General features: G+C 52.8%; 1 protein-coding gene across 3 annotated transcripts; it reads left to right on the top strand.

Moving 5' to 3' along the window:
- The first annotated feature begins 6 nt into the window (after positions 1-6).
- Positions 7-13604, top strand: USP5 (ubiquitin specific peptidase 5). Of its 3 annotated transcripts, none has more exons than XM_045554455.1 (20): positions 7-296; positions 3407-3532; positions 3786-3852; positions 4049-4182; positions 4329-4474; positions 4737-4921; positions 5343-5437; positions 6153-6346; positions 7018-7089; positions 7397-7484; positions 7613-7738; positions 8216-8369; positions 8710-8884; positions 9850-9938; positions 10565-10687; positions 11216-11359; positions 11435-11580; positions 11787-11940; positions 12220-12304; positions 12946-13604. In XM_045554455.1, the coding sequence occupies exons 1-20, from the start codon at positions 186-188 to the stop codon at positions 13037-13039; spliced, it is 2508 nt and encodes an 835-aa protein (XP_045410411.1). In that variant the 5' UTR covers positions 7-185; the 3' UTR covers positions 13040-13604. The 3 variants fall into 3 exon arrangements, with proteins under 3 accessions (XP_045410411.1, XP_045410410.1, XP_045410409.1); XM_045554454.1 differs by having other exon boundaries at positions 10565-10756; XM_045554453.1 differs by having other exon boundaries at positions 10565-10756; positions 11216-11580.
- Positions 13605-13862: the final 258 nt, after the last annotated feature.

Below are 13862 nucleotides of genomic sequence, written 5' to 3'. Positions count from 1 at the left end.
CGTTAGTCAGGAGCCGGCAGAGGGCGGAGCACTCGCAGGCAGGCCGCGGCCAACTGCCATTCTCGCGCGTCTGCCCCTCAGCGCATGCCCCTAACGAGTGGCGCTTATTGGACGGGAGAGTGTGGGGGGGGGGGTGAGCCTGGGAACGGTGGGAGCCGCTGTGTGGAGGAGCTGCTGCCGGTGTCATGGCGGAGCTGAGCGAGGAGGCGCTGCTGTCAGTGTTACCGACGATCCGGGTCCCTAAGGCTGGAGACCGGGTCCACAAAGACGAGTGCGCCTTCTCCTTCGACACGCCGGTAAGCCCATTCCCCACGCCCGCAGCGAGCACGACTTCCTTCCATCGCCCTGGTCATTCTGCCGGGGCCTGCAAGGCTTGGGCTGCCGCCCCCCTGCGCTGCACCCTGGGACTTGTAGTCTCCCAAGCTCCACTCCGCCGCCGCTCTTGAGGAGCTGTGGCTGTCGTGTGACTACCGCCCCCGGAAGCCGCCGCGCTCGCCGGCCCCTCTCCCCGTCTCGCGGAGCACTGTGGGCATTGTAGTCGCCCACTGCCTTCATGGCCGTTCTAAGCGAGGGGTGCAGCCCGACCGTCGGACTACATCTCCCAGATGGACCCCTGCGAAAGCCTGGGAGTCGGCCTTGTCTGTCGCGCACGGCTCCCTGGGTTTTGTAGTCTCGTGTGGGAATGATGGGGGCGACTCCCCACTATTCTCGGCCGGGGTTGGGGTTGCGGGCTGGGGACTGCAGTTCCGAATTGTTTAATAATCTGGAAGTGGGCTCTGAAGAAATCCGGTTCTGATAAAGGCCGAGTTAGAGAGCCTCACCCATGGTTAATATGGACAGGAGGCGGAGAGGTGGGTCCTGGGTGGTGGTGAGGAGAGGAAAGCTCCAGTCGTTTCTCCTTTGAAGTGAACTATTAGCCACCCCCCTCGCCCCAGCCCATCACAGACAGCGGAGAGAAGCCCTTTTAAAGTATTCCTAGAGATGGTTTCTTTCTCAGAAGATGCTAAGGCCCCTTTCCCATCCTGCTCTCACTCTTGACTAGTTACACAAAGCCGCCACCCACACCATGCTTCACGTTTTGCAAGCTCCACCCGGTACCTCCCTTCCTACTGTTCTGCCTTCCTATGTCACCCTCAGGCAGAGACAGGCCTTCAGGGCCTAAACTGAGACTGCAGCTAGGTTGGGATCCGCCCCCCTCACCACCCCTCCCCTCAAGCTGCTGGGCCCTGCCCAGTGTGTTCAGTCAGACCAGCTCATGGCCTGAAAACTGCAAGTCAGAGTGGAAAGACTTCATTAATGCATCACCAGTGCTGAGTATAGCAGCATGATCTGAGGCCCGGTTCGGGATCATCACTGTGATTTGTGGTTTGCTTGGTTTGCTAGGCTTTGATCTGGGCCTCAGACAATGTGCTGCTTCTCTGAAGTCTGGCTTTGGCGGAAGTAAAAGAAGACTGCTCAAAGCAGAGCTCCAGGGTTCCCAATTCTTGGTGAAACCAGCATCTTTTATTTCCAGCAGAGGAGTTTAATCACTTCAGAGCTCCCACATTCCTGCCAGGAGGGAAAGGTTTTTCTTGATTACCAGCAGATGGTAGAAGTCAGTGGGTCCCTCTTTACACTTATATTCACTCCTGTCTTTCTCCTTAGTAATTGCTTTGAATAATCCAAAAAGGGGTTGTAGTTTTCTACCACTTTCCCTCTTTCACCTCAAGTCAAGAGATCTCCAACGTGGCCTAGCTGCTTTGCTAACCAACTTCCAGCATATTTGATTATCTTCAAATTGGATTCTGGCAAGAAAGAGAGCTAGTTGACCTCCCTGGTGAGAAATGCTCTATTTGTCCATTAACATTGCAATTCTCATTGTTCTAGGGAGTGGTACAGAGCAGTCTATGGACCTAGAACTACATTAGACAGTGCCCTATTTTTAATATCACAGCAGAGAAAATTTCAAGGCCACTGAGGCTTTTATTCCAGGAAGAAGATGCCTGTTGCTCAAAGCCTTAGATCTGAAAGAAGATTCATTGTCTCCAATTTCCTCCTCCACCTTCTTCATCCCTCTGTTTACAAAGGCAGTGGAAGACTTGCAGAGCTTTGGGGAAGCCCATCCTCTCTCCTAAGCTGTGATTCAGGGTGGACATTTGTCTTTCCCTCTTTTCTTCTCAGGCTGTATGTGTTTAGCAATCTCAGCAACTGTTGCTAGATCTTTCTAAGAAGGGAATGGCTTTGAGGTTGGAGGTTGATGGCATTCCAGTGGAGCTCTTACTTACTGGTCAGAGGGGAGGGGGATGGCTGGAGAATGCGGGACTTCACATCATGTCCCTGCCAGACTGGGTCAGTGTTTAGTTAGCTGTGAGTCCCAAACAAGGCCTTGTTCCCCTGGAGCCAGGCTTCATCAGGAGAGGAGGGAGGAGACTCACAGTGTGGACTAGGGTTCAACTACCTAGTAGAGTGTGGTGAAGGAAAGGTCTAGGCTTTCTGGCAAACTCGGGGATTAAATGTACTGTTGAGATGCTGGAATCTCTGCTCTTCCAGTCTGGAAGGTTTTCTGAATCATGGAGATCAGATGGGGTTTGTCTTAGGGGTCCCTGGTTTGGGTTTAGTGTCTGACATGAAAGTCTTCTCTCTCCCAGGAAAGGACCCTTTTCCCCTCTGAATGTAATCTTTGGTGCTGGAAGTCTACAGTGTTTGATCCCTATTGACTTTCTGCATCTCAAGTCCTAGCCCCAGGAAAGCTGGAAAGGGAGTCCTCTGTGATTGATTGAAGGGCTCCAAAGCCCAAAGGAGGAGCAAGAGGGGAGATGAATGGTGAGGGACTGGTGTTGCTCAGCATCCTGTTGTCCTTTTCCGTGGTTATCAAAGTCATAAGAGGAAATAGGGAGAATCTTAGCCATGTGCTAGGTTCTACAAGGGTAAATAACTTGGCAAGGGCCATGCTGTGTTAGAGAACCAGAAACCTGCTTCTAGAAACTAGCTGTTTCTGGCTGGGCGCGGTGGCTCATGCCTGTAATCCTAGTACTCTTGGAGGCCGAGGCAGGTGGATCGTTTGAGCTCAGGAGTTTGAGACCAGCCTAAGCAAGAGCGAGACCCTGCCTCTACTAAAAATAGAAAGAAATTAGCTAGACAACTAAAAATATATATAGAAAAAATTAGCCAGGCATGGTGGTGCATGCCTGTAGTCCCAACTACTCGGGAGGCTGAGGCAGTAGTATCGCTTGAGCCCAGGAGTTTGAGGTTGCTGTGAGCTAGGCTGACGCCATGGCACTCACTCTAGCTGGGGCAACAGAGTGAGACTCTGTCTCAAGAAAAAAAAAAGAAAGAAACTAGCTGTTTCTGACTCTAGGTCTTTGGTTTCCTCACCTAGCCAAGCTTCGTTCTCCCTGTGTTTCCACTGTTGCCTCTTGTTCTGCAGGAGTCTGAGGGTGGCCTCTACATCTGCATGAACACATTCCTAGGCTTCGGGAAACAGTATGTGGAGAGACATTTCAACAAGACAGGTCAGCGAGTGTACCTGCACCTCCGGCGGACCCGGCGCCCGGTAGGGACAGAGGCTGGACCAAGGGCTGGGTACATTCAGACACGTTCCACAGGGTACCCATTTTGAATCTGTCTGTTCCATTTTGACCTTCTATTGGCCTCAATTTCTCCCTTTCACTTACTTTTTTGTGTGTCATTAAAACTTGGAAGATGTTTTTTAGCTTTGTTTTATTCTGAGATTAACCACTCCATCCTACCCATTTGTCCCTTCCCTGGTGCTCATTACTGATCCAGCCCTTCCTGCTTCATTGCAGAAAGAGGAGGACGCTACTACAGGCACTGGAGACCCGCCCCGGAAGAAGCCCACGCGGTTGGCTATTGGTAAGCACCACTGCAGTCCTGTTCTCCTCCCTGAGCTGGGCTGTCCTGCACTCAGAGGCACTAGAAAAGTCCCAAAGAATGCACCCGATTGGTGACCCTAGAGATCTGGAGGGGACAAAATGAGGTGCTGTGTCTAAGGAGGAACACTAATCTTTAGTGGTTGCCCTACTCTCCCTCTTCTTCCCTATCCCTCCAGGTGTTGAAGGCGGATTTGACCTCACCGAAGAGAAGTTTGAATACGACGAGGATGTGAAGATTGTTATTTTGCCAGATTACCTGGAGATTGCCCGAGATGGGTTGGGGGGTCTTCCTGACATTGTCAGAGATCGGGTATGTATCCCTTCCCACCGTATCAGAGGTTCTAGGGCAACATGGGTCGGGAGGGTAATGTCTTGTGCGAGCACTGACAAAGCTGAAGACCAAAGGGCTGTGGGGCGAGGGGCTGGGGACTGTCTCTGACCCTCTGCTTCCCCTAGGTGACCAGTGCGGTGGAGGCCCTGCTGTCAGCTGACTCAGCTTCTCGCAAGCAGGAGGTGCAGGCCTGGGATGGGGAAGTGCGGCAGGTGTCTAAGCATGCCTTTAACCTAAAGCAGTTGGACAACCCTGCTCGAATCCCTCCCTGGTGAGGCCTGGCCCTTCCATCTTGGGGCACAACTCCCGGAGCAAGGGCAAAGAGAACACCCTTCCGGGGGAGATAGTGGGAGAGAGGGTAGGGAGCAGGACAGAGAGGGAGACTTGGAGGGAGATGAACAAAGTGTGGGGACATCCAGAGGAGAGGAGAAGAGAGAGAGCTTGAGCTGGCAGGGGCCTGCAGAGCCCCTCTCTCCACCACTCCCACATACTCCTGACCCACATTTCAGCTAATTTTCTTCTCCTTGGATTAGTGGCTGGAAGTGCTCCAAATGTGACATGAGAGAGAACCTGTGGCTCAACCTAACAGATGGCTCCATCCTCTGCGGCCGACGCTACTTCGATGGCAGTGGGGGCAACAACCATGCTGTGGAGCACTACAGGGAGACAGGCTACCCGTTAGCTGTGAAGCTGGGCACCATCACACCTGATGGCGCTGGTACCCCCTCCCCTGCTCCAGCCACCCTCACACTTAACTGTGTTTCATTTGTTAGTAATTTTATGTGACGTGAATAGTACCTGAATGCATTCTCTTGATAAAAAATCTTTGATGAACACCCTCCCCTGTCCCCCCATCCTAGTCCCTTACCTACCAAACCTGCCTTATCCTAGTACCTTATCCTGCAGGGGTGGACTCAGAAGCACAATGAATTCCAACCCTCACCCTGTTTCACCCCATCTCCCCTGAACGCCAATCCCAGAAGGGCTTGTGACCTCACTGATATTCAAGGGAAGCACGAGGGTGACACTTATAGGCTGTCCTCCTATCCCACCAAAGCCCCTCTGGACAAGGGGTGGGATTGGTGGCCAGCCGAGTCCTGAGCCACTTCCCCTGACATTGTTCCTGCCTCCTGCTCTAGATGTGTACTCATATGATGAGGATGACATGGTCCTGGACCCCAGCCTGGCTGAGCACCTATCCCATTTTGGCATCGACATGCTGAAGATGCAGAAGGTGAGAGCCTCTTCAGGTTCAGATTCTCCTAATTCCTGTCCCTGTGAGGCCCTTCCTCCTTGCCTGAGCCTAAGGTAGGGTATTAGGGAAAGCTTCTATAATTAACCCAGTCCCCAGGCTATGTGGGCTTTCTTTGAAAGGCTTTCTAGCATCATTCATTCAGTCAGCAAATACTACTGAGTATTTACTATGTGCTATTCATTGCATGAATGAGACCAGTGTGGGCTTTGCTTTCATAGACTTATAGTCTAGAGGAAAGGGCAGGGATTAATCACATTCTTATACAAATAAGGGAATCATTGCAAACTGTGATGGGTGCTATGAAAGAGAGGTGCAGGGTACTATAATCATTAGCGAGACCTGGTCTACTTTAGGTGATTGGGGTGTTTCCCTGGAGAAGTGATGCTCAAGTGACAATCTGAAGGTGGGGCAGGGGTAATTTCAGAATGGGAAAAACATTTCAGATGTAGAATATCTCATTCATTTCATTGCCTTATTCAAGCAGAGACCTGATGTGTTACAGGCCTCTGGGACAATAACCTGTAGCCTTCCAGATCGTGGGCTGGGTGATACTCAATGTGCCTCTCATGTTTGAGCCCGTAATTCCACAAATTCTAGGCTGCAGCTGGGTATCACCCTAGACTCAGTGGGAGATCAAGGTGAAAAATACAAGGCTGAGTTTCTCACCCAGTCTGAAGTGCCCCTTCCCACACAGACGGACAAGACGATGACCGAGTTGGAGATAGATATGAACCAGCGGATCGGCGAATGGGAGCTGATTCAGGAGTCAGGTGTGCCACTTAAGCCCCTGTTCGGGCCCGGCTACACAGGCATCCGGAACCTGGGTAACAGCTGCTACCTCAACTCTGTGGTCCAGGTGCTCTTCAGCATCCCTGACTTCCAGAGGAAGTGAGTAGTTGCTTGCCCTGGCCCCTCTCCTGGTCACTAGCCTCTGGGCACACTCCTCCTTCTGCGCCCTCCACACCTCTGTGCTTGATCTCAGTCCTAGAATAGTTCCTGTTGCACTCTGGCTGGTGTGCTGTCCCCAGCACACACAAGCCCCGCCGACCGACAGAGCAGAAGGCCAAGTCCCGGGGCTCCGCAGCCTTCTGACAGACTCAAGGGGTAGCAGGTGGTCTTTATTTCAGGCCAGTGACATCAAATGAGCACTTCACATGGATATATAGCATTCGGGAAGAGGGGGGATGAGACACTAAGAAGAAAGGCAGGTTCTCAGCGTACATAAGCTTACTATTTAATTGGAAACAGAATATGAAAGCTCAGAACGTGTCAGTAAGTTCTGTCCAATAGAATATGAACAGTATTTTTCATAATCCCAGGCTGCCTTCTCCCATCCCCTGGCTCTGTCTTGAGGAGGAGGCAGGGAAAGAATCTCCACACTGGACATAATTGAGGGGGAGGACAGGCAGGTGCTGGAGAGAAATGGACTCCAAGGTCTGACTACAGTGACTCTCTGCGCTGGGGGAGCCTGTTCACGGAATTAGTAGATAATTGTTCCCTGCCCTTTTCCTCGGAGATCAGGCCAGAGCCCCTCCAATTATCCTTCCCTTGACTTCTAGGTATGTGGATAAGCTGGAGAAGATCTTCCAGAATGCCCCGACGGACCCTACCCAGGACTTCAGCACCCAGGTGTATGTAGCCAGGTCCTATGTACAAAGGCCGTTGAGAGCCTCCCAGCATACCCTTCCTCCTCCTCCACGACCACCTGGAGTGCGTAGCAGTTTAGCCCTTGACCTGTTAGAAGCTTTTGGGTGACTGCCTTCTGGGCATGTTGTCTGTCTTGAGCTGGGTTCCTTTGGAACTTAAGGTTCTTCACATTTCAGAGAGTTGTCTAAGGAGAGCTATGAGCAAAGGTTGAGTTGGGAAGGAAAAGACACAGATAGATGTGTGCATAGTTAGTTGACTGAAACAAAATAGTTTTCTTGGATATTAACGCAGGGCCAAGCTGGGCCATGGCCTTCTCTCAGGAGAGTATTCCAAGCCAGCACCAGAGTCGGGCGACGGGGAGCAGGTGCCAGAACCAAAGGTGCGTCGTCTGGGACTCTGTCCCTTTCAGGCTCTGGTATTATGGGGAAATGGGTCTGGGAGATGTCTGAAGAAGGCCACTTCATGGCCCTTGAGCCCCAGCTGAGTCCCTGCCCTGGCTCTGCCCAGGAAGTTCAAGATGGCATTGCCCCTCGGATGTTCAAGGCCCTCATCGGCAAGGGCCACCCTGAGTTCTCCACCAACCGGCAGCAGGATGCCCAGGAGTTCTTCCTTCACCTTATCAACATGGTGGAGGTAAGAGCTGGGAAGATGGCACCTCTGTCTGCCTTCAGTTTATTCCCTCTCCCTCCTGCCCACTCCTTCCTCCATCATCCCCACCCCTGTCCCACCCCTGTACCCCAGTAGTCTACGTGCACTGAGCCTTCCCTGTGGGTAGTGTTTGCACCTGAGGAGAAGAGTAGAGATAAGCCATGACCCTTACCCTTGGTGGGCTTGCAGCCTAATTAAGGATACGCCCAAAGAAAATGCTATGAGAATACTTAATTGCTTATAAAGAGAAATACAAGCGCATTGCAACACAGTCCCACAGTGCTAGGATGAGGCCAGAAATGGGGAGGGGAGGGTTAATTGGGAAAAGTTTCTGTACTACTCTTGCATCCCCATGCCCCTAAGAGGTAGTCTCCCTTCTCTGCCTCACTCCCCAGTGAATCTTTTAGGTGCCATTCCATTCCCTGGCTGCCCAGACCTCCCTATCCTGCCTCTTTCCCATAGAGGAATTGCCGGAGCTCTGAAAATCCTAATGAAGTGTTCCGCTTCTTGGTGGAGGAAAAGATCAAGTGCCTGGCCACAGAGAAGGTGAAGTATACCCAGCGAGTTGACTACATCATGCAGCTGCCTGTGCCCATGGATGCAGCCCTTAACAAAGGTAGGTTGCCCTGTCAGCAAGGCTTGATGCCTTGGAGGCTAAGGTCTATGATGGATGCCAGGGCACCTGATAGCACAGAGCCCACGGTATGCCCTGCTTCACCAGCCAGAGGTCTGAAGCTGGGCCACCAGGGGACGCAGGATTAATTTTGCCCAGTGGAATCTCAGCTTATTAGCAGAGCTTTGTTGAAACAGAGGCAAGATGTGATGGACGTGTGTCAGAGGTACTTTGGGAGGGTGGAGGAACTGAGATAGTTGTGCACAGAGGGCCAGTAGGGCAAGGCCAAGGAGGTAAAGGGGCAGCAGCCTCTGAAGGACCCACCAACCCTTTCTATCACCAGAGGAGCTTCTGGAGTATGAGGAGAAGAAGCGGCAAGCTGAAGAGGAGAAGATGCCACTGCCAGAACTGGTCCGGGCCCAGGTGCCCTTCAGCTCCTGCCTGGAGGCCTATGGGGCCCCTGAGCAGGTGGACGACTTCTGGAGCACGGCCTTGCAGGCCAAGTCGGTCGCTGTCAAGTAAGTCCTTTGAGCCGGGCACAGTGGCTCATGCCTATAATCCCAGCACTTTGGGAGGCTGAGGCAGGAGGACCGCTTGAGGCCAGAAGTTCGAGACCAGCCTGAGCAAGATAGTGAAACCCCATCTCTACAAAAAATAAAAAAATCAGCCAGGTGTGGTAGCAGGCACTAGTCCCAGCTACTTAGGAGGCTGAGACGTGAGTTATCACTTAAGCCCAGGAGTTCGAGGCTGCAGGGAGCTAGATCACACCACTGCACTCCAGCCTGGGTGACAGAGCAAGACCCTGTCTCTTAAAAAAAAAAAAAAGTATGTCCAGTCCTTTGGTCAGGGCCTAAATAAGGCTGCAGGCCCATGGCAGGGTGATCCCAAAAGATGTATCTCTGCCTCTTTCCTATTCTTTCATCCCTGTGTGGTTGGAATCAGGATTGAATCACTTGAGGCTGGTAATCTGGCCTTGAGGGACCCAAGAGGCCCTTGCAGGGATAGACATGGCAGTGACTACATCTGTCCCCTTGTTCTGCCCCAACCACTCCCTCTTCTTCCATGGCACAGGGTCTCTTTCTAGTGCAGCCTCTCTCTACTCCTCCCCTGATCATGGCAGAGCACAGGCACGTAGCGTCAGCTGTGGACAGAGTTTGGATTTCCAGCCAGTGGCCCTACTTTCTGCCTAGCCATTGGCACCTGGCTCGGGTGCAATGTGAAGGAGGGCTTTAGTCTCAAGGGAGTCAGCCACCCAGCCCTTCGCTGCTCCTGCCAGTGAAACCCATCCTTCTGGCTTCTGCTGCTCCTTGTTGGCTGAGGACAGACATCAGTTGCCTGCTCGCCTGCCCAGGGGACAAGAAGAGTGTGGAGTTATCTTCTGGGTTACTGGGACTTCTGCCCATGAGAGGCTAAGCCCCAGGGTGGGAGTCAGGACGGGAGAAGCCTGGGGATTCTCTGAGCACCAGCACATTCTCTCCCCTAGGACCACACGATTTGCCTCGTTCCCTGACTACCTGGTTATCCAGATCAAGAAGTTCACCTTCGGCTTAGACTGGGTGCCCAAGAAACTGGGTATGGTTGCTGGGATGAGGGAGGTTAAGCAGAACATGCTAGAAAAAGAAGGGGCCTTAACACATGTAAAACTAGTGTTTCTCAAACTTTCCCCTGGAAAGGGAAAAAAATGACCTTAGATATTTCAAAATGTGTCTAATTTGAAAAGCACTGACTAAAAATGTTAAAAGACTTCTTTGATTTTATAGGTATGATTTACCACCCAAAGTGATTTTCATAGTTTTATTTTTGTAATTGGCAAGATGTTTTCATTTTGATAGTTTTGAAACAATTAATTCTTACGAGTCTTACAGGCCCCTGGCTATAATTTGAGAAATACTGATTTACCTTTATTTTCTAGATAAGGAAGTTGAGACCCACAGGAGTATAAAATCACCCTGTCTCACGAGTTTTGGGTGCCCTGCCTTGCTCGTTGCTCAGCTGTGGCAGATCTGGGACTTGCATCCGGGCTCCTGGCTCCTGGGCTCACTGTTATTTTTCTTACAGTGGGACCCGTAAGATTGGTACTGCTCATAACAGCTTCTTGTCAGAGAGCAGTTCTGAGATAGGGGATAGGGGCTTGAGGCCCCCAAAGTGCTTTTCTAGGAGGGCCTCAGGGAGCTGCTGAGGTGACCCCTTCCCTGCAGATGTGTCCATCGAGATGCCAGAGGAGCTGGACATCTCCCAGTTGAGGGGTACAGGGCTGCAGCCGGGAGAGGAGGAGCTGCCGGACATTGCCCCACCCCTGGTCACTCCGGATGAGCCCAAAGGTAGCCTTGGTTTCTATGGCAACGAAGACGAAGACTCCTTCTGCTCCCCTCACTTCTCCTCTCCGACATGTTAGTGACTCTTCTTCCTGCCTGTCTCCCTTGCTAATGGGGGCCTCTCTGTCTTGCCTCCCTGACCCTGTCCCTTTGTGTTTCTCCTGTCCTCCCTTTCAAATTTCCTCTGCCCTCTTTCAATGGAGGTGGGGACCGACTGGAGCATTCCAGTCACAGTCCCAGTGTGGATGGCGGGAGCGTTGGCTGAGTGCCTTTCTGCCTTTGTCACCGCCTTGGTTTGGGCAGGGTGGGAGTATTGTGCTCCAGAAACAGGGCCCGTTCTGTGGGAGCGGGCAGGAATCTGTCTGACCCACATCACGTTGCGTGGTCATTATAGTTCTGGGATAAGGTGCCAGTCTGTGAAGACAAATGCACGTAATGAGTGATTGGGAGAGGGCTGGGGGAGGCCCTGGGGGAGGGCGGAGGAGCAGTGGGAGGGAGGTGGTCAGTCACCGTGCCCACATTTCCCCGTCGCAGCACCCATGCTGGACGAATCCGTCATCATCCAGCTGGTGGAGATGGGCTTCCCCATGGACGCCTGCCGCAAAGCCGTCTACTACACAGGCAACAGCGGCGCCGAGGCTGCCATGAACTGGGTCATGTCGCACATGGACGATCCAGGTAGGCAGGGGTGGGTAGCAGGGTGGGGCAGGGCCTCCAACCTCCCCAAACACTTCAACCCCTTCACATCCACAGATTTTGCAAACCCCCTCATCCTGCCTGGCTCCAGTGGGCCCGGCTCCACGAGTGCAGCGGCTGAGCCCCCGCCAGAGGACTGTGTGACCACCATCGTCTCCATGGGCTTCTCCCGGGACCAGGCCCTGAAAGCTCTGCGGGCCACGGTATGGGCTGCCCCAGCTAAGGGCTTGGGGCCAGTGGGGAAGAATGGGGTGGGAGTGTCAGTCCATCCTCCAGGAGCAAGACCAAGGACAACAAGAGTAGGTGCCACCCCTCTGTGGCTGTGATGAAGGAGCTAAGGCTTTCTTTTACCGCGGGCTCTCTTGCCCCAGAACTTGTTAGAAAAAGTAATGCTTCCCTCCTCTCCAAGAACAATAGTTTAGAACGGGCTGTGGACTGGATCTTCAGTCACATTGATGACCTGGACGCCGAGGCTGCCATGGACATCTCAGAGGGCCGCTCCGCTGCCGACTCCATCTCTGAGTCTGTGCCCGTGGGACCTAAAGTCCGGGATGGTCCTGGAAGTGAGTGTCCCCGGGAACACTCTCTGGTAGAATCTAGCCGATCTGCCACACTAGATCCCTCATCCCAAAGCAGCTCTGCTTTCCTCAGGGGTCAGAGGCTTCTTTCCACCAGTGACTTCTGAGGGTGGGACTCTAGGTGGCTGAGAGAGCCACTGGCCCGGTACATGCCCTACAGTCCCTGAAACTCCTGTCCCGAGTTTGAGTTGTTAGATTTATCTCTGGACTGTCACCCAAGGATCCTCTCATTTCCCTCTCTGCCCTGTCTCTGTCCCTCCCTAGAGTATCAGCTCTTTGCCTTCATTAGTCACATGGGCACCTCTACCATGTGTGGTCACTACGTCTGCCATATCAAGAAGGAAGGCAGGTGAGGGGCTGGTGTGTGTGTTCTGCATGGAGAAGTGGAGGTGGGAACTAGTTAGAGGTGTCCTCGAAGTCCTTAGAACATTTGTGGGAGAAGGTAAAGGACTGCCTTAGGGGGGCATAGACGCCATGGAGCGTGACAGAATGAGAGCATGTCTTACAGCAGGGTGGGCAAACTACAGCCCAAGGGCTGAAGCTGGCCACCTGCTTTTGTAAGAGTTTTGCTGGAACACAGCCACACTTGTTTATGTATTGTTTGTGGCTGTTTTCACACTGCAACAGGAAAGTTGAGTAGTCGTATCAGAGACCAGATGGCCTGCAGAACCTTAAACATGTACTATCTGGTCCTTTCCAGAAAAAGTTTGCCAACCTCTTGGCTCGCAGGAGTGGGTGGGGGTGGTTGTAAAGACACTGGAGAATCTGAAAGACAGTGAATATGAGAAATGACCTTTGCTGCGAGATCGTGACCCTCTCTTCAGACAGCAAGCAGCTGGACTGTAGGTTTTGGGGGTCCAGGCAGAGACTTTTGGGAGCCTTGGCCCCAGAGTGACCAGCATCACCTCCAGGGGCTATGTCTGAAGCTAAGCTGATGCAACTGGAATGCCCTGTTGTTCACCCTTCCTGTCCCTTCTCCCACTTCCCCAGATGGGTGATCTACAATGACCAGAAAGTGTGTGCCTCTGAGAAGCCACCCAAGGACCTGGGCTACATCTATTTCTACCAGAGAGTAGCCAGCTAAGAACCTGCCCTCACCCTTTCCACCAAGGGCAGGGGACAGCCCACCTGGCATGAGGGATAGGAGCTGAGGGCTGGACTTCAGCCCCCTGCTCTGTACCCTTTTTCTTTTTGTTCCTGGCAGCAGGGAAGAAGCTGGAGGCCATAGGAGAATGGCCAAGCTATGGCAGAGGGGCTATAGACTCTGGGGATGGAGCAGGAAGGGGACGGGAGGGGGCTGACCGCCTGTCTGTAAGGAGACTTTGTTGCTTCCCCTGTCCCTGGAATCCACAGTGCTCTGCTTCTGTGTAGCCCTGCCCAGCCCCCTGGTGTGGAGGGGAGGGGTCTTATTTGTGTGTGTGCGTGGGTGTAGCTTTGTGCAGCCTCTTCCTGGGGAGGGAGCACCTGTGCCTCCCCTCCCCCTTTGTGTTTGCCCCTGTGTGGTTGGGCAAGGAGGGATATGAGGGAAATGGGGACCCACCCTTGCTCTCCTGCCTCAGTCTCCCCCCTGCCCCCCACCCCCATCTCTTCCCTTTACTTCTCTGGAAAATGCCAAAATACACGATGTGAATAAAAGTACAATGGCTAAACTGTGTCCTGTTTGATACCTTGGGAGAGTCTTACCTTCTGGGGTTAGCAGGAGGGCCAGTTTCAGAAAACTGCCAGCTCTGTCCCCTGCCCCTCCCCAGGCAGCTCTTTACTTTTCACTAGTTCTGGAGCTCTTGCAAAGCTGGGCGTTGGGTGGGGACGTGGAGTGGAGTGGCATAAACACAGAGCACAAGGCAAAGGGACGATGGGGTGAAGAGCCCTTCCTTGCTTCCTGTAGTCACACAGGTAGGCCCAAGTTT

The sequence above is a fragment of the Lemur catta genome, chromosome 6 (assembly GCF_020740605.2).
Source record: "Lemur catta isolate mLemCat1 chromosome 6, mLemCat1.pri, whole genome shotgun sequence".
NCBI lineage: Eukaryota > Metazoa > Chordata > Mammalia > Primates > Lemuridae > Lemur > Lemur catta.
The sequence above is the reverse complement of the archived record's forward strand: the minus strand, read 5'-3'. Positions and strand labels throughout refer to the sequence as shown.